At 33.4% G+C, this 21,093-nt stretch overlaps 2 protein-coding genes across 2 annotated transcripts; one reads left to right on the top strand and one right to left on the bottom strand.

Annotated features, from left to right (window-relative positions):
- The first annotated feature begins 6,907 nt into the window (after positions 1–6,907).
- On the top strand, positions 6,908–7,837 carry LOC143690054 (olfactory receptor 6C2-like). The gene has a single exon (XM_077168053.1). The coding sequence runs from the start codon at positions 6,908–6,910 to the stop codon at positions 7,835–7,837; it is 930 nt and encodes a 309-aa protein (XP_077024168.1).
- Positions 7,838–18,002: 10,165 nt separating this feature from the next.
- Positions 18,003–18,941, bottom strand: LOC143690053 (olfactory receptor 6C70). The gene has a single exon (XM_077168052.1). The coding sequence runs from the start codon at positions 18,939–18,941 to the stop codon at positions 18,003–18,005; it is 939 nt and encodes a 312-aa protein (XP_077024167.1).
- Positions 18,942–21,093: the final 2,152 nt, after the last annotated feature.

Below are 21,093 nucleotides of genomic sequence, written 5' to 3'. Positions count from 1 at the left end.
CTCTTAGAAAAAGACAAAGTTATTTAACTTCTCCTTCCTTACATTAGCCTTTCTTCTATTCTTGACAATAACTAAAGGAGTTTAAATTAAGTTTAAATTAAGGCAGAGTTTCTAGTGAGAGATTTTGTATATAATGTGAACATGGGAAACTAGGATAACTCCAGAACCTTCAGGAGATGTGCAGAGTAAAGGTAGGTCCATGATCATGTTAGACTAGTATATCACATCTCCCTTAACACAATGCAGTAGAATCCATTATGGAGCTGCCAGCATATATCACAAAAAAGTCTTAAAACAGTAAGACTGCAATCACTTTTTGGACATTGACTCATGTCCCCCACAAAAGACGTGTATACTCAAGTCTTAACTCCTGGTCCTAAGAGTGCAAACACACTTGTTAGTAAAGATCTTTGACTGAATTGTTAGTTAAGGTGGAACCAAACTGACTGAGGTTGGGCCTTAATCCACATAACTGGAATCCTTTAAAGGAGCCACCTGACCAGGAGTTGAGGAATTAGAGGAGAGGACAGGAAAAGACAGACTGCCCTGTGATGGAGGATTGCCAGAAAGCCATCTCCAGATCACTACAAGCTTTGGCCTCATCAGCACACTGATTTTAGACTTTTAGCTTCCAAAATTGTTAGCCTCTGAATTCCTGTTGCTTAAGCTAAACACTGTTTGGTGTTTGTCGCAACAACCCTTGAAAAGTAAGGTAGATAAAATAATTTCTTGCTTTTGATGAGGAAAGAAATATTTTTTCAGTGTTTTCTTCAGTAATGTGTTTAGTTGCACTGCTTTCAAGTTTTTTAATAAGGAAAATTGTTGTAGACATACTATGAAGCTAATCAACTGTCTTTGAAAAGACTGCAGTCATAGCTGAGTAAATATTAGTTCAACAAAAAAGTCTGCTAATATATAAGTAAAACAAATTATTTTCAGTACAGAAGACTTTGATGACAGAGAAAGAGCAGTATTTTTATTGTTGTTCATGAAACTCCATACAGGATTAACAACACTGAGAAAAGTATTTCATTCAGGCAATTTTTTCCTGAGGGATGTGTGGTAGGAATTTGTAAATGGAGACAGCAGTAAGGATGTCAATTCTTAGTTACTTCATAGTCTGGCCTATTTATCACTCTTTTTGTGGCCCTGAAGTAGTTGGGAGAGAACTAATTCTTCAACCAAAATCAAAGATTAAGGCAATGATATAGTTCATAAATTATTAACACACTATCTTATTCATATAAAGGAGAAGCTATTAATAAATTCATTTTACCTTTAACAAAGGAAAGAAAAAGAGGATTGAGGAAGACTAAAACCCCTGGAGAGCTTAGAAACAAAGAACTCCATTTACCTTTCTTTGGGTGAGCTGTTGATTATGTGGGAAGTTAGCTAAGAGACCAGTCTTTGGGCAATGGAAGGGTCATCAAGCAAAACAGTTTTAGTTATTTATGGATATCTTGAAAAACCTTCAGAGTTTAGCCCTGATGTAAGAATATGGAACAGTCCATAACTTAAGAATGTTTACCAGTGTACTTTGTTAGTATTTTTATCTTAGTTATTCCAGATCAGCACTGTTCCCCTTCTTAGAGTTTCATTAGTTTTCCTCCATAAGTGATCATTCCTTTAACCATTCATTTCCTGTGATCATTCCTTTAACCAAGTTGGGCCTTGTAACACACCCTTCATTGGAATATATAAGTCATATCTCAATAAGTGAGGAAGATTTCATTTTTTCAGACCCAAAGGACACATGCTATTTGTGGGATATATTTTAAAGCAAAATGAGTGAAAAATCATTCATACAACAAACTAATTGTGGTCTCCTGGAGGATACTAGTTCACTGATTGATAGAGAAATAGCAGGAATCTTAGAGACCCTGTTTACAGACAGGACATAGTTTTTATAGATAAAAAACGCTGGTTAAGAATTAGAGCAGTTATTGTTCCATGAACAGGAATATAGAGTGTTTTCTTTTTGCTGAAAAATACATAAAATAGTCACATCAAGAAAATAAGAACGATAATACAGGGAAAATAAGTCAGTTTATATCTTAGCCTTTATTTGTGTCTGAAAATATAATGTAAATAAATTAATTAAGTGATTGCACTTAAAGTATGATATAAGCAGCACACTGATGGAGGGTGGTATAGGTGACAGTGTTGCATGGGGCAACAAATTTCCTTAATTGTCTATGTGGTTTTCAAGCATTTATATACCTATGAAACTCTTAATTATCATGTTAAAAATAAGATTCCTCCATTGGTACTCCATCCCACTCCCTCACTTTCTGGCTGAAATAGATTAGGATTGTCAGATTTCCAGGAATCTATATTTGCAACATATGTCTCAGTGATTCCAATTGAGTATCATACCTTAAATATCCTAATTAAGGGTAAGTGTTTCTGGAAGAAGAAAGTAAAATATTACATAAATAACTACAGTGAGAATTATATTATAATTAGTTTTGTGAAACAGAACCCATCCTTGTACCTAGTACAAACTAGAAACGGAACACTATATCTCCATTTGAAAGAGTTTGTTCCATATTTTCCAATAGCCAGATAGAAACAAGTTCTGACATAGAATTAGGTAGATATTCTCTAATAGAATGGAGGATAGAAAAAAGAATACAAATCTGCTTCATTCTTTAAGAAGAGTGGACCGGAGAGAAATCAGAATGGAATATTCCCTGTAATCAGGGCACACCACCAGTGTACTTTGGGAATAGGCAAAGGTGGTTGAGCCTTTTGAGCAGGTGAATGGGATTGTAGAGAACAAAGAATATTGAATGAAAGAAACTAATTTCACCTTTCTCTCAATTTTGCCTGCTCTGTGTTTCTGGGAAGATTTCTCGAGAAGGAAAGACCAAGTTAAAGTAGAAGAAGGGGAGTGTTCCTGTTTTCAAAAAGAAAGTGAACAGTATGGGCCACGGTGCCTCAGCAGGCAGAGTTCTTGCCTCCCATGCCAGAGACCCGGGTTCATTTCCCGGTGCCTGCCCATGCAAAAAAAAAAGAGAACATATATTCCCCCTTATTCATTAAAATATGGGTAAAATAGAGGATTGAAAGTTATAATATATTGCAGAAGAGGAACGAAGAGAGTCTGTTTAAATTTAAAGTTTAGACAAGAGGCCAGGTTTGAAAGTACAAAAAGTATAAAAATGACAGGCTAAATCACTAGGTAGATAAATTTTGTCTTTAAGACACTATAAATTAGTCTTGTAATCTTTTTTTGAACGATATTATTGCACTACTAATTGTATCTATGATTCATCAATACCCTGTTCATAAGAGGCTGGCTGCCATCAGTGGCAATGGGAGTGGGATATAATGTGCCACAGCCTATTAATAATGATAAATTTACAATTTATTTAGGAATTGTGGTTTTCATATATATTAGTTCTAAATCTCCCAGCAGCTCTGCAAATTATTATTGTTTTCTGTTAGAGAATATCAGGGTTAAAGTCACCTTTTTATGATATTGGTTGTTAGAAGTTGCATAGACAGAATTCTTTTACGAGTGTGTCTGATTCCAAACTCCTGCAGTTTCCACTACACCAAAGACTCTTAATGATGCATCACACCTCATGTGGGGGGGGTTGGCATAACAAAATCACCAGAGAAGAGGTGATTTTTCAGTCTGTCCTTTCGCTTTTGAGGGAGGCATCCATGGCTATTGCAGGATTATTTTCTGTACCTCAAAAGCACTGGGTCAGAAAAAATGTTAGTATGTAATTCTATCCGAGGTAAACTGATGAATAAAGAAACAGGAATACTACTGGTAAGCCAGTGAAAAGTTGAATAATGCAGTTTTTTAGCATGTTTTTAACAGTCCCAGGTAATAGAAAAGTGGTGACATAAATTTTCCCTTATGAAATGTAGCTTTATTGGTTTGCCTTTGGGCTTAAGCATTGTTTCTCTAAAAAAATATGATTGAAGTTAGTTCAGGATAGCATAGAGAACTGGACAGTTAACTGCATAAAGAAAAGGGTAGAATTTATACTATGAATATGAAAAGGCTACTTAATTAATTCATTTCAGTTTGTGTAAGCAAGTGGTCTAGGAAAGTAGTCGTGAGAGAAATAAATTTAAAGGTCCAGAGAGGGATGTAAACTATTTAAACAAAGAAGAAAGAGATTCTATCTCATGTACAGACACAGGAGTCAGCAACAATTTGAATCTTCCTGATATTGTAGTCTAAGCCTTTTAGCTATCAGCATCATCTGAAAATTTCTCCCCTTTTTTAAAAGATTAAAATACAAATTAAGTTAGAAACCATATATAAGGTACATTAAATCATTCACTTAAAAATTATTGATATGTCAGGCACAATATCTGTAGCCACGAAGGATAATACAGATTCCAGAACAAAGTCCCTCCGTAGCTCATTTTCTGGTGACCCTAGTGAACCAACGACTCTAAAAATATTAGAATATTGTTGAATGTCTGGAGTGGCTCCGTATATGTTATCTATCTGTATGCCTACTGATTTTAGTGAAAACTATATAAATTGATTCCTTAAATGAGAACACTGATATTTGTTATCAGGGACAAGATGTCAGTGTCTGGAGTGTGGAAACTGGAGAAAATATGCCACACTCCACAGTCTCTTTCAGGAGCAGAATGAACCTTCAGAACACTTAGGTGGTTTCAGTTTTAGAAAAGAAAAAAAAAATTAAAATAAAACAGCTATGCTTTAGAAAATGTCATTTAGGTAGCAAACCCTGGACAAAGGGAAAATATCCTAAACACAAGCAAGAGGTCCAGAAGAGAGATTAACAGAAACAACAGACAACAGCAGGTGGGAAATTATATTAAGGATAAGGGAAGAACTAAGTCACAGACAGAGAAAAGGATGATACTAGAAAAGGAACAATTACAAAGTTTAGAATTAGGAATATTCAGGCTTTTTTATTTAAGAATGTACCCAAAATGACAGTGCAATTTGAAACTGACAAGCAAATAAGAACTTTGAATTGACTTAGCTTCGTAGCCATTAAACAATACAGCTTAGTCTAGGTCTACAGACAACCCTGCTCCATTTCTTCTGCTTACATTTATGAAAGGCCCTATACATGCCAAAATAATGGAACATAAGGATGCATAAAGCATAACATTTACAGAAACAGCAATATAAGTATACTTCAGATTTACAATACAATGTAACCCAGACTAAGTATGGTACAAAAAGTGTTTGGAACAAAACACAGGGAGGAGCATAATCTCACATAGTGTAGGTGGGTAAATGAAAACCTCCAAATAATTGATACCCAAAAAGAATCCCGAAAGGGCTAAAAGGCATCAGTCAGTCAAAAGAGGGTGGGAAGATTAGCCTGTGCAGAAGGAACAACATGTAGTAACTCTGAAGAACCATAAATAGACAATTTTATTGCTACTTAAAATACAGGTGGGAAAGGTCAACAACTGGCAGGTCATGAAGTATGCAAATCAATGACAGTCCTGTCCATGAAGTGCTTTGCATCTCACACAGAATAGATTATTTTTATCTAGAAATAGATAATACTGGAAAAGGAGAAAGCACAGAAAGAAGTATGGTTTCACTTTCAGAATAGGGTATGTGATGGTTCTGTACATTAAGCAATGTTTTCATGGGGAAAAGATCTTAACTTCATAATAAGTCATAAACTGATGAACTAATCAATTTGACTGGGTAAAATCACCCTATAAAGAACAGAGTAAGAGCAGAAAGCAAGAAGGGAGAGCTGTGAAGATAAAATAATGAGAAATATCAATATTTCATAGATGGACAGAGAAAAAGCCCCTGTAGAATGGTGAAAAGAGAGATCCAGAGTTCATAAGGACAGCAGAATTATGGCAGGGAAACCATTTGAAGAATGACTTAACATTAAGGAAAAAATGTTCTGAGGATGTAGGCACCATAAAAATGAAAATGTGCCATTGGCTTCAACAATAGTGAAGTTCTTGTAGATGTTAGGAAAGCAGTAGGGTTTGAAATAGAAAATAAGGTAACAATGGGTTGAAGCTTAGGTTGAGTGGTTGATATGAGAAAGTGGAGACATTAGTGTGCTCTCAATGGTCTTAAAAACAATTAAAAACATACAGCTTGGAAGAATATATTTAATAATATTAAATGTAATTTTAACTTCAGTGGCTTGGAGGGAAAAAGAACCAGTCAATAACTGAAATTATCTGAAATTTCCATTAAATAGAACAATAACATGAGAAAGTGTATGAGGATATTTCTTTTTGTAAGTATCTTGAACAAATTTTCTCTCACTGTGTATAAAAATCACTTGTAGAAGAAATCATCTGTATGTTCTATAGAGTTGGGAATATGAAATAAATAATATAAGCAGAGATGACTAATGAAAGAAGGGGAAATTTCAAGATCCAGTGTTGTATGTTGTTTTGTTATTTTTATTTTCCATGACTAGTGAATCTTACTATTAAAACAATCCTTTGATATTAACAAATATTAACAGTGGAAGAGAATTCATGTTCTTAATTAGCTACATATATCCATATACAGGGTTTGCCTGGGACAAAATAAATATCTTTTTTTTGTTGTTCAAAATAAATATCTTTTAAGTATTCATGAAAGGGTATCATCTTTTCTCTCACATATGTGCAAATCTAATGCATGTTACAAATTACAGATGTTAAACTACGTTTGCAAATTCTGTGCAGCAAAGAATGATATTAGGAAAGTTGCATTACTTTACAATAACATAAATACTTAAGACAAATCAGGAAGGCTACTGAAAGAGAGTGGAAGCATTGATCATGCTATAGAGGGAGGAAAAACATTTATGCCAGTTTGTGTGGTTTTTATATGCTTGTCCTCTTGCTGTAGATAATCTACCTTCTCATGAACATTCTTTGATTTTTTTTACATACAGATTAGTATGGATGCTGTAAATCAATGATGAGAAATCATACAGCAATAAACACCTTCATCCTGCTGGGATTGACAGATAATCCACAACTGCAAGTTCTCCTTTTTATCTTTCTATTTCTCACTTACATGTTGAGTGTAACAGGGAACCTGACCATTATCACCCTCACAATGCTGGACTCCCACCTTAAAACTCCTATGTACTTTTTCCTCAGAAATTTCTCCTTTTTAGAAGTCTCATTCACTACTGTCTGTATTCCTAGGTTCCTGTACAGTATATCAACTGGAGACAATACCATCACTTACAATGCATGTGCAAGTCAAATATTTTTTGGTATTCTCTTTGGAGCAACAGAATTTTTTCTCTTGGCCGCCATGTCCTATGACTCCTACGTGGCCATCTGTAAACCCCTTCATTACATGACCATCATGAACAGCAAAGTCTGTATTTTATTAGTCATCTGTTTTTGGGTGGCGGGCTTGGTGATCATTCTGCCACCCCTCAGCTTCGGCCTCCAGCTGGAGTTCTGTGATTCTAATGCCGTTGATCATTTTAGCTGTGATGCAGGTCCCCTCTTAAAGATTTCATGCACAGATACGTGGCTATTTATCATTATGGCTGTCTTTGCACTCATTATCACCCTAGCATGTGTGTTTCTGTCCTACACGCACATCATCAGGACAATTCTAAAATTCTCCTCTGCTCAGCAAAGGAAAAAGGCCTTTTCTACTTGCTCATCTCACATGATCGTGGTCTCCATCACCTATGGAAGCTGCATCTTTATCTATGTCAAGCCTTCAGCAAAGGAAGAGGTGGCCATAAATAAAGGAGTTTCAATGCTCACTACTTCTGTGGCTCCTATGCTGAACCCCTTCATTTATACACTGAGGAACAAGCAAGTGAAACAAGCTTTTGACCACTCCATAAAGAGGATTGCATTTCTCTCAAAGAAGTAGAAAATTTGTTGAATCAAAGTAAAATGAAAAAAATCCCCTATTTATTTTACTATGTCCTCTAACTTGTTTCATGGTTTCCTGTCTAAATTTACTCAGATTAACTTTCTTAAAGACTTTTAATATTGCATCCTCATGTCACCTTAATTAAATAATTTTAAATCAAATCACACATAGTGTTTACTTATTGTGAAACCATACCATAAATTTCTAAAAAAGTGTATCACCACTAATGGTTTTGTCTTTATTTTAATGTTCTATGGAAAGAAGGAAAGTAATAATATGTAAAAGTATACAAATTGTATGTACAGTACTATACCAATTACTTCCTCTTCAGTTTGATTTAAATATCAAATTTAATATCTTAAATCCAAGTATGAAAATAAAAAAAAGCAGCAGAAATGCATTTTTTGAAGTTAAACCAGATAAGTCATACATTTAAGGCCAATTTAATAATGATCACAGCAAAAGGTGAAAAGAGATCCAAAGGGGTTTGTGAATAATCAGAATTGAAGAAATGAAAACATCTTTGCAGTCACTGATAAGATCTTTTAGCTATTTTTACATTATGTAAGAGAGGAACTTTATTTAAAATGCATACATTTAATTTGAAACAAGTTTAAAATGTAAATTCATTTATTGTGGGTTATTAAATGAGAATAAATGTGTTAGAGTGAATTGGAACAACAAATTTTACATTTTGATAAAATAAGAAAGCAACTGAAGGTTAATTGAAAGATTTAAGAAGATATCAAAAATATCCAACCTGCAGAATAGGAAAAATAAGGAACTACAAAGAGGAATAAATACTGGAGTTATGATCATGGGAACAACTGAATAAAATATTCCTAAATTGAGGCGCTTACAGTTTGAGGCAGTGAGCATGTGCATGTCAATGAGACAAACAAACCTCCAATGCCTAGAACACCTCCTCCTTTTAGTTATAATCTCTGAAAGTAAATAATTACTTCCATAGGCTCCCAGACAAAAAGGACAAAGAAGTAAATTGCTAAACAAAAGAAAAATAATTCTGAATAATTACAAACACAGAAAATATTTATTTTAAATTTTCAAACAGATCTTTGAAATAGCAGTTGAATATTCTTTTAAATTGTTTTCTATTGGAAGCATTTTGAAAATATAATCATTTTTGAACTACTCATGATGTGTCAATTCTTTTCAAACCTTTCGATTAACACTTTTACCCATCCAGTGAATATATATTTAGTTGAATCAAATTGTAGACGCAAGAAGGTTGAATAAATTGATAAATTTACTCAAGCAATTCTGATTTAAAATCATTTTCTATTCATTACATCTGCCTTTCAGGCATCAATGTAGTTAGTGTTGGTTGGGTTGGGGAGAGGAAAAACCCTGCTATTGGAAGTATATAAATTTACATGACAGTGGATCTCTCTTTAGCAGGAATAATACATTCTTACTTGTCAGGATGCTGTTAGGCGAGGCGTAATTAAGGAGTCCCCATGGGACAGTAAGTCAAATCTTAACAGATTTTTACTGAGGGAAGAAAGAGCAGTGAGAAAGCAGGCAGTTGGGAGCCACCAAAACCTGCCAGCAAAAAGAAAGGAAATGGCCCCACCTTTCTTTCTGAGAGCTTGCAGTTTTAAAGGAAAAACCACACTGGGAGAGGAGAGTTATCAAGCAGGGACAGATTTTGACTGCATGGCTGTTTATCATTCTGGTCTTGCTTCATTCACTTTCTGGTGGGTGTGGTGCTTTCTGATGGTGCAGCACCAGCATGCCTGAGGATCTTGCTGCTTCTGCAAAAGAAGCTGAGGAGCATCTGAGTTAAAAAGTCCCTTTTATATTTAAAGTTCTTTTTCTGAGACCTGACAGATGCCACCTTATATCTCAATTTTATTTAGTTGTTTTATTGATGTCGTCAATAAAGTATAGTAAACATGTCAATTCATTTAACAGATGTTGTGTACCATAATCTTTCTTTAATATTTTATGTTTGATGAGATAAAATAATAATTATTAAATTACATAAAAGTGTAACTAATATTTTAAGAGGATGAGATAAAATTGTAATTATCTTCTCTCTTCCAATTTCAAAGCATGTTTAATATCAACCTGACTTCATGGAGTATTCACTAAAGAGCCTTCCTGTACTGAAATCACTATAAGAAATATCTGCATCAGGAAACCTGCACAAGAAAGCCTTTAAAATGCTCATTATGAAGGCCAAAGCAATATGTGATATTTAATAGTGTACATTTAGTTGAATGACCAGTTAATAATAAGTGAGTGCAATTATTCTTTATGATATGTTTGGAGAAAATAATTTAAAACTTATTTGGTAATTTAGATAATGTATTATAAAAACTGTAAGTTAAAACACAAAAAAGTTCAGTAAGTCAATATATAACGTTGAAGCAGATATACGAATGGAAACCAAAGAAACTAAGCCAAATAGCAATTTTATTCCCCTCTTCTACACAAGTGAGTTTTATGTGTCATAACCACAAATAAATGCAAAAAGGATAATAATTAACATTAGAAGCATTGATAATTAATTTCATTTGGGCTGAATAGTCACAATTTATTAAACTGGAGGTGAATAGTATGGGTGGAGAGAGTAGAAGAAATTGACATAAAAGCAAAAAAAAGAAAAAAGTTTCTTAATACAAGGGTCTGTACTGATGAAAATTACGACCAAAAACTAAAAACAAGCCTGGAATGGTTCTCTGTGGCTCTGGGGACATTTGAAATGCATACAATCCATTCAATCACTGATTTACCTTTTGTAATGAGGTACTGAGTTTATTGTGAAAGATATCTTAAATAACATCTTTCACTTCTCCTCACACTAACTAGAAAATGAACAAATAATGGATTTATCTACTACTGCTCCTTTGACTCAAAATGCAGATTAATTTAGAACAATTGGTATATTATTTGGTAAGTTCTTATTGTCTGCCCTTCAGTTACAATATTTGTTTGATCAAAGAGCAACACTCAGTCTAAACATACAATGGCAAAATATCAATAACACACAGAACAACTGAAATGTATCCATTACTTTAACTTCATTGTAAGCATATTTACGGATTTCAAAAATGAAAATATTTTCCTGCTGATCATGACAGAATAGCTTTATTGGACTAATGTTTTGTTGATAATCTGGACTAACCCTTTATTTGATAACCATAATAGAACCACAAAATATAAAAAAAAGAAAAATTTAAAGTACTGGAAAACCAGCAGAAATTGGAAGGATAATGATCTTTGAAATCATTCCAGATGAGTCCACACTTTGTAGCTTTTTATCCAAGGTACTTCTCAGTTCACAGAGTTGCTCAAACTGCTCATTTTGAAAGCAACAACCTTAATTAAACAAGGGAGAGACATTAGATTGTGAGGCTCTAAGAGGTCAGGGAATAGATGGAAACTACCCCAGAGAGGTGGGAGCCTTAACTGTGGGACCCCCAAAATCAACACACAAATCCCCCTCAAATCATTAACTAACTCTTAATTGCAAATACAAGGAACAAAACTCTGAAGAACTCAGGAGATAAGCAGCTGGGAGGATCCAGACCAGAACAGAGATTTTATCAAAAGTCCAATATAGGATAACAAAGTTTGTATTTAAACTCCTGTCAATTTTAAAAGAGCTTGGTAAATAACCCAGTCTTTCTGTTAAAATTCCAGAAAATGCACTACTTAAAGAATAATGGGACAACTAAATAGAGCAGTTCTTAGAAAATCTGGAACCATCCACACTACAGGAGGCATATGCTGCATTGATTTATCTATCTAACAAAAGCATCATCTTAGTAGTGTCTCTAAATTTTTCAATCACAGTGCCTGGCAGCCAATGAAAAACATTGAAGGATTGATTTAAAAGTACACTAATAGAGAAAAAAATAAGAAAGAAGTATATATGTGATTCAGAATGGAAGCTGGTTGATAAACACTTTAAAATAGCTATTTAGATATTTTAAAGATACATGGAAAAATACAGGTAAGCAAAAAATTAAGCTGAAATCTACTTATAAATCAAATGGAGTATGAACACATTTAACAGCTCTGAAATATAAATCTGAATGCGGATGCAGACCATAGTTCATAACGAGAATAACAAGGCTACAGCAATGAATAATATTATAATTTGGGAATGGTGTTTTAGCCCAAGTCTGCCTTATTTTACCATTTTTATAATTTCAGATTTAAAATTCTAAAACTAATACAAGGAATTTCATAAATCTCCTAACACTCTATCTAGAGTCATTCATTGCTTATATTTTGTATGATTTCCTTTTATGTAATACCATTTGATAGTGAGTAGTACCTCTTGCTTCTTTATTCCTATTTCAGAGTGTATTTCCTAACAAGAACGTTCTCTTACATAACTGAAGAATAATTACTTATTAAAATCAGAATATCCAAGACTGATGCAATACAATTATCCAATTCATGGTCCATATTAATATTTTATAAAATTTTCCAGTAATATCCTTTGCATTATTTTTCCTACCTTCAGTTCTTGTATAATCCAGGTTTATGCATTGAACTTAGTTCTCATTTCTGTTTAGTTCCTTGATCTGAAACATTTTCTCTGTGTTTCTTTGACCTCTTGTCTTGAAATTTTTGAAGAGAACATGATATTTGAGCTCATTTGATTTTCCTTCAATGCTAAATTGAAATTTACTAGCTAGAATAATACAGGAGTGATGATGAATTCTTAGTGCATAATATTAAAAGCCAGATGATGTTGGTTTTCTCATTACTGGTGATGGAAACTTTGATCACTTGGTTAAGGTGATCTTTTCCATCTCTCTCTAGACTGCAAAGTTATCAGTTTTCTCCTTGTAATAGTAAGTAATATGTAGGGAGATGCTTTATGCAAATATCCTGCACTTACGAAATTTTCCTCTACAAGTTTTAGCATTCATTGGGGATTTGCTAACTTCATCATTCTTTTTATATTAGTTGGCATATTTTACTCTAAGAAAGATCTTTACCCTTCCTTACATATAATAATTCAATTTTTCAAAAACATCTTTATTTGAAATATAACATCTACAAAAAAAAACAATAAATATCAAAGTATACTTTAACAAGTAGCTATAGAACACATTTCAGGATTTTACATAGATTACAGTTCCACAATTTTGGATTTTTCCTTCTAGCTGCTCCAAGACACTGGAGACTGAAAGAAACATCAATATAATGATTCAGCAGTCTGAATTTACTTTGTTAAGTCCTATCTTCTCTGTTAAGATTCCTCCATCTCCTTTGATCCTTCTCCCAATCTTTAGGGGCATTTGGACTCTGCCCTTTCTAACTTTTTCATGCTGCAAAGGGATGTCAATAATATGGGGATAAGGGAGTTGAACTAGCTGATGTTGCTGGAGAGGCTGGCCCCTTGGATTTCGGAACTTAACTGGCCCAGGGATCCACCTAGAGGTTATAAGTTTTTGGAAAGTTATCTTAAGTGCATGCAACTTTTGTAGAATCTCAGATAGAAGCCCTAAGTGTTCTTTAGAGTTCACAGGAATGGTTTTGATTGGGTTTGGCAAACCATGGTAATTAACAATATCTAGCTGAAGCTTGCATAAGAGTAGCCTCCAGAATAGCCTCTTGACTTTATTTGAACTTTCTTAGCCACTGATACCTTATTCTGTTACATTTCTTTTCCTCCTTTTGGTCAGGAAGGCATTGCTGGTCCCACAGTGCCAGGGCCAAGTTCATCCCATGCTGCAAGGGAGACTTTCACCCCTAGATGTCATGCCCCTTGTAGAGGGGAGGGTAATGGGTTTCCTGGCAGTGTTGGGCTTAGAGAGAGAGAGGCCACATTTGAGAAACAATAGAGGTCCTCTGGAAGTAATTCCTAGGCATGTTTATGCAAAGGCTTAGCTTCTTTGCTACAGAAATAAGCTTCACAAGGCAAGCTTCAAGGTCAAGGGCTTGGCCTATTGACTTAGGAGTTTCTAATGTTTGAGTCAGTATCAGGGTTTTCTCCAGTGGTAAAGCTTAGTAGTTCCATATTTTTTTCTCCTGTCTCTCAGGGGACTTTGCCAATACTTTATAATTATCTACCCACCATAATCTGGAATGTATCCATGTATTATATTAAGCTATACAGAATTATAAGCCTTCATTCCCATTCTGGGATCCATGTATTTGGGTTGTTTAAATGAACTATCCAGGAAAGTTTGATAGATTATATGCTACAAGAAAATTTAGGTTTTGGGCAAAATAAATCTCTCTTCCTTTGGTCTCATATAATAGGTGATGTTCTAAAATGCAGACAATGTTATCTTTACCCCTATATTCTGATTTTCCTTAGTCCTGACCCAGTCAGTTTTGTAGTTATCTCTGATTGAAGCCTGTTCTCTTTTTTGGTCCCTTTAACAGTTGTTGTATGTAGTAGTGCTGACTTTCAGAGCTACAGAGCTCCAACTCTGAGTCTTAGGCATCAAAAAGGTAGCCAAAATTTGGGGGAAATACCAGGTTGCACATATATAGCACAGCATCTCAAAATGTAGAAGTAACATTTACAGCTCTGGACTAAATGCCACTGCTGTAACAGTTTACAATCTAGGCCCCAATTTTCTAAAAGAGATGATACAATATTTGTTCTATTGTTTCTGACTCATTTTGCACCACATAAGGTCCCAAGTTTCATTTACCTTTGGGCACTTCACATCTCCATGGAGATAATCTAATCAAAAGTTTCCACCCTACAATACTGAATCAGGATTAAAATAAATGGCTGCCCCCCAAAAATTGAATCAGGATTAAAATATGGCTCTTCTGGGGTACATAATAGTTTCAAACTGGTACAATAACTAGTAAACACACCCTTACCATATAGAAATTCTTGCCCTTTATTTATCCCTAGTATGGCTATGCAATTCATTGAATTTTTAGAACAGTATTGATTCAAGGATTTTTAGTTTACTCAATAAATTACAATCCATTACTATCATAATTTTGGTGATCATATGATACAGATATGGTGAATGAAGACCTCTACAGATTTGCTTCTACACTTGATGTATGTGTTCCCTTAAAGTTTTGAGCACTTACTTTGAACAAGGTGATTTCAGCTTTCTTGTATTTTCTTTTCCTTAACCCTGAATATAACCATTTCTCCAAGAAACCTTGATTCCTTTCACGGGTGACTGGTATTTAAAAACCAGGATGTGGATACTAGTTGTGCTGATTTGTTATTAATTATAAACCTTCTCAGAACACAGATTTAGGAGATATATATATCCTCTATATGATCATAATTTTTCCAAGCTCCCATAACGAATACCAAAGATGGATTGGCTTGAAAAATAGGAATTTATCAGTTCAGTTCTGAAGCTAGGAGTCCAAAATCTAAGTATTGGCAGGCTATGCCTCCTCCAAAGTCTGTAGCATTCTGGCTGTAGCATTCTGGCAATCTCTGTCTCCATCACATAGTGATTTGCCTCTATCCATAACCTTGCATGGATTCTATTCCATGTCTTAATTTACTTTGCTATTAAGGACCCCAGTTTTATAGGATTAGGGCCAAGTTTGATTCAACTTGGCTTCATCTTAATAGGAATTTCATAGGGCCTATTTACAAACAAATTTCACATCCACTGGCCCATGGGTAAGGAATTGAATTGTGTCTGTGGGGGATATGATTTGATCACCAATTATAAATATATATATAATGAAATATAAATGTATACATATATGTATATTCATACTGATAGTTCCAATTACAATTCAACACTCTTCAAGGTTCTTAATAGACTTCCTCCTACCTGTATTTGAAATTCCATTCTCCTACCAGGAACAACTTGGGTTCTATTTACTTCCATGCTTCAGCTGCATAAATCTAGAATATGCAAAAAACAGTTACAGAATTGATAACCGAAATCACCGTTTAAAGTGAAACTAATATGCAGAGTTCAATTATCATTTACAATTTTCTAGTGAAATTCAAATATGTTGAGTCCATTTTGGTGGGTTTTGACAAGTAAACATGTTCATGTAAGCTGCATCCCTCTTGACTGTCAAGATTCACACATCAATTGCACACTTCTATTTTGAGTTAAGAATTTCTTCTGGGATCTATTAAAAAAACAATGGTCAATAATAACACCTTTATCTAAGGAGACCTCCATTCCTCCATTATAAAACAGTCATAAATGGAATTCCTGTAGACCAGATAAAGATAAATGACATCTGGTAAGTGTTGATTGTTACTCAGATTAACGGAGCAATTTTAAAATTTACCTCAACACTTTTTTTCCTAAAGCAATCATTTGCTGAACTCACAGATTCTGTTGTAAGGAATTGTACAGAGAGTACAGCAGATCCTATCTCTGTTCTATTATGTGTGGGGCCTCACATGGAAGACTTGAAGACTGGGAGCTGGAATCCGCTGAAGACATCTTCACTCATATGTCTGGCAGTTGAATCTGGTGTCAGTTTGTAGCCTCATTTCTCTCTATACGTGGATTATCATGAAGTCTCTCCATTGAATCAACTTGGGATTTTTCAGAGCAAAGCAACTGGGTTCCAAGGCCAAATGTCTCAAAATGGAGACAGTTATTCATGAGTCTTGGGATCACATAGTAGTTTTTCTGCCATGCTTAATTGGTTGCAGCAGTTAATAATTTCTGCCAAAATTCAAGAGAAAGAAACATTGAAACTTTGGCCCCACTTCTTGAAAGAAGTGTCAATGACATATTGTGAAATTATGATGGATGGAGAGATTCCTAAATGACTACATTTAGAAACACTATCTGCCACAGAGATGGTGTTGGATGTTTATTTCTTATTCAACATGGCTATACAGATAATGAAGTGTGGAAGTTTATCTAACACACTAACCTATACATTTATCTCCTCCAGTTATTGTAGGCAGACAACAGCAACAGCCATTGTTCTGATATTTGTGAAATAATCTAGTTTTTAAATTTGCATTTACCTTCTTTACCTTTGCTTCTTACAGTTTATCTTGAAGATCAACGAGCTCACCAATAATCTAATATTCAATTTTCATTGAACTCTTCATATTTACATTCCCATTGGTTATTAAGATTGATAGTGGAATATTTTCAAGAATATTGGCTAGAGAAATATATGTATCATGTAGACATAGATAAAACCTAATAGCACTAGAACGTAAGGAAGACATTTTTGTGTTAATAGCTGAATCAGCACGACTCTACTAAATCAATTGGTATAATGGGCTAACAGACATAATAGCACTTTCAATGGGACAATCATAAAGCTGTGTAATCTGTGTGTTCTATGAATTGATGCTTGGGAGTAAAAAACAAAATAGATAACTTCATATCCCGACTTTGGAAGAAATGAAATACAATTGTATCTTTAAACAGATCATTTACTTAAAAATTAAGACAATGATATTCAATATAATTTAGTATTTAAAACTTATACAGAATGAAAAACTGATAATCATCAGACAGGTCATAAAATTCATCATGTATTGTCATTTATTCAATATTTTCATTGACATATATAGAAATCAAACTTACTTTCTGTGTTCTTGAAAAAATTTGTTTGCAAAATTAACAAAGTGATCTATTAAATCTTAATTTATTTTACATTACAATTTTGAAAATATGGCCAATATAAATACTAAAAAAAAAATTGCAGAAATTAAATAAATGTTTCACATTCAAAGGAGATATTGTTTTCTTATGTTGACAATTGACATTAAAAATAATCCTTCTACAAAATATTTTTTTACATTATTCCAAGTAAGTTTCCTTGGAATATTTTAAGCATATTTAATGATGATAAAATTCAAATTTATCTGATGCTTTTCAAGAATATGACTTTAAGTAAAATAGCATACAATTTTTAAAATTATTTATTCAAGATTTCTGTGCTATCCAAAGATTTATATTCTGTGATGCAATTAAAACCCCTCATTAATATTATCCAAAAATATGCTCCATAGAGAAGATAATTTTTCAGTTTTATATTTTTAACATAGAATTGCTTTTATATGGAATAACAGAAAGTAAAACTCAGTAGATAAAAAATAGTTTCTAAGCTGAGGCAGACTGAAGTAATATAAGGAATTTATTTGATATGAACTAAAAACTAGAAGAGTCAAGTTAATTTTTGTTCAATATTTCTTTTATGTCTCCATGTTATTTCAATAAATAGTCTTATTTTGCTATTTTGCTGATGTAAAAAACGCCTTTTTGAATAGCATTTGGAAGGCTTTTTTAACTTGCTGGTTCCTCAGAGTATAAATGAATGGATTCAGCAAAGGTGCAACTGAAGTATTGAGCACAGCTACCCCTTTGCTTAAAGTAACTCTTTCATTTGCTGATGGCTTTATGTAGATGAATATACAACTTCCATAAGTGATGGAGACAACAATCATGTGAGAGGAACAGGTGGAAAATGCTTTTTTCTTTTGTTGAGCTGAAGGGAATTTTAGAATTGTCTTGATGATAAAAAAATAAGAGAGGATTACTAATGATAATGTGACAATTAGGGTCATCAGAGCCAATAAGAAAGCAATCAATTCTAGTAAATGTGTGTCTGAGCATGAAAGTTGTAGGATAGGAGAAATGTCACAAATGAAGTGATCAATGGTATTTGACGCACAGAAATCCAGGTTAAGACCCAAAATCAGTGGAGGGAAAATGACCAGGAAACCAGTTACCCAGGAGCCGAGTAGAAGCTGGTGACAAAGTCTGCTGCTCATGATGGATGCATAATGCAAAGGTTTGCAGATGGCAACATAGCGGTCATAAGACATAACAGCCAAAAGGAAAAATTCTGTACACCCCAGGAAAATGTAAAAAAACAACTGAGATATACAGCCATTATAGGAAATGGTCTTTTCCCTGGTTACAATGGTGATTAAGAATCTGGGGATGCAAGCAGTTGTGAATGAGATTTCCAGGAAAGAGAAATTACGAAGGAAGAAATACATTGGAGTCTTTAAATGGGAATCCAACAGAGTAAGGGCAATGATGGTTAAGTTCCCTATCATGCTGAATATGTAATTTAGAACTAGAAATAAGAAAACTACCATCTGTAATTGAGCGTTATCTGTCAGTCCCAGCAGGATAAACTCAATCTTCTTTGTATGGTTGTTCATTTATTTTTTGTGATGTCAATCAAATTCTAGAGGAAAAAAGCTACAAAAATTAGAAATTACAGGCAGGCCACAGTGGCTCTGCAAGCAGAGTTCTCTCTTGCCATGCTGGAGACCCAGGTTCAATTCTCTGTGCCTGCCCATGCAAAAAAAAAGCAAAACAAATTAGAAATTACATGGGCCACATTAGCCCCATGAAAGATATATAAAGGGACCTGTATTTAGAAACATACACACTTACAATGTAATACTCCATGTAATTTGAATATGTGATCTAGAACTGTGAAACAGAAACTTTTCACTAAGAATTTAAAACCACTAGAGAAATTCTCTCGATTTTGGAATTTGACCTAGAAAACCATAGCATAAATAGCTGATTTTTATCTTATTTATAAACTTTTAGTTCATTTCAGTTTGGGCCAGCTGTTAAATAAATGAGATAAAATTGCTTGTTTCAGAGTTTTTTAAATAAAATTTTAGTCATTCAGATAATATATTTTGAAGTGACAACATTGATAAATACATACTCATGAAAAATATTTTAAATATATTTTAGATGAAAATTTCCAAAGCAGTGTACATAAATTGATCCTATTTTTATGCATCTCTAAATATGATGCATGTAAGTATGAGTTGTATAGTATTATACAAAAGTAATGGTCATAAAGATATTCTTTCAATGATAGCATAAATAATAATACATTTATAAATTTAATTTAATAAAATGAAGTAATTTTTAACCATATTATATCAAGAGAAATGAAAAAATCCAACTTTCTCTTTTCAAATTTATATCTGATTTAATTTTTATAATAGCAAAATATATTAACATATCTAAATATTAGATATGTTAGAATTAAATGTTTTTAACCTAAAAAATTTAGTGATGTACTTCATTGACCTTTTTTTGTCTTTGCAGATCATTTTCCTCATAATTTGACCACACTTTCCCAATTTGCAAAATAAACCGTTTCCAAACAGAGAATATAAGCATTAAAACAAGAACTATTACGTGTCATAAATAATATTTCTTTCTTTTAAATTACATTTCTTTTCATTGATTAACTTTGGCATTCAATTAGCCTATTCTGAAGTTTTTCTACTCTTAAAAAAATATTGACTATTTAATATTGATCTTTGTATTTGATTTATCCTAGCTCCTCTTACATGAATTCAGGAAACTTTCATTCTTTAGATTAAAATGTTCTATTTCTTTGGTAAATCACTGCTTGATCATATTTATATTTCTTCTCTTCTTCTACTAATTCTTCACTAAATAATCTCCAGGTTTTTGGTGAAAGGATGTACCTTAAGAATAAGACATCAATCACATCTTTTCTTCCTTGATCTCATCTTAATTTGCTATTGTTTCTTTTCCTAATGCCCTTGTTCTAACTTCTGTTCTGAAAAATTTGTTGAACATGTCTATAGGTTTGTTGTGGGTATCAGAGTAATTTCAAATCTAGAAGCAGAATTAGTTTTGCAACCACTGCAAACTTTGCAATCAATGCAAACTTTGCAATCAATAGTTCTCAATGATATGTTGTCATTGTTCACAAGTGTTCAGAATTAGAAATTCCAATGAGTTATTTTGTTCTATTTTTAAACACATATTTAAAAAAACAATGTCAATTCCCCAGAAAGAATACCTTCTAACCTTGTTATGTCTGACTTCGAGAGTTGAGCAAGTACTTTTTATCTAAAGAACAATAGACTAATCATCATTCCCTCCGCACTTATATGGTGCCATGTTTGGCTTAAACTAGTAAAGTATTAGAATTGAAGGTGCAAATGCATCAATCAGAAATCATACTCTTGCATTTTTGGATTCATAAAATATAAAATGAGAAATGATTAATGTTTTATTTAATGAGAAATAAGAAAATGTCATCTTTAATTCACTCTTGTCTTCAAATGTACATGGTATTTGTAATCATTCTTAACTTTTTTTAAAAAAGTAACAACACTATTATACTTACCTTGAGCAGTATATGACGGTATCTTTGTTCCGCTAGAGTACATGAGCAAGAATCAACCATAACGAATGGTGAGCACACTCATTGATAAACAATATTTAATTTTGTAAGCAGGAAAATTAACATAAAAGGAAATCTCAGGCTAATTCAAAGCAGAGAACTAAAGTGAAAATGTTTTA

The sequence above is a fragment of the Tamandua tetradactyla genome, chromosome 7, assembly GCF_023851605.1.
Source record: "Tamandua tetradactyla isolate mTamTet1 chromosome 7, mTamTet1.pri, whole genome shotgun sequence".
NCBI lineage: Eukaryota > Metazoa > Chordata > Mammalia > Pilosa > Myrmecophagidae > Tamandua > Tamandua tetradactyla.
The sequence above is the reverse complement of the archived record's forward strand: the minus strand, read 5'-3'. Positions and strand labels throughout refer to the sequence as shown.

What these genes read in the sequence shown, in the direction of transcription:
- LOC143690053 (XM_077168052.1), bottom strand. Translation starts at nt 18,941, where the DNA reads ATGAACAACCATACAAAGAAGATTGAGTTTATCCTGCTGGGACTGACA.
- LOC143690054 (XM_077168053.1), top strand. Translation starts at nt 6,908, where the DNA reads ATGATGAGAAATCATACAGCAATAAACACCTTCATCCTGCTGGGATTG.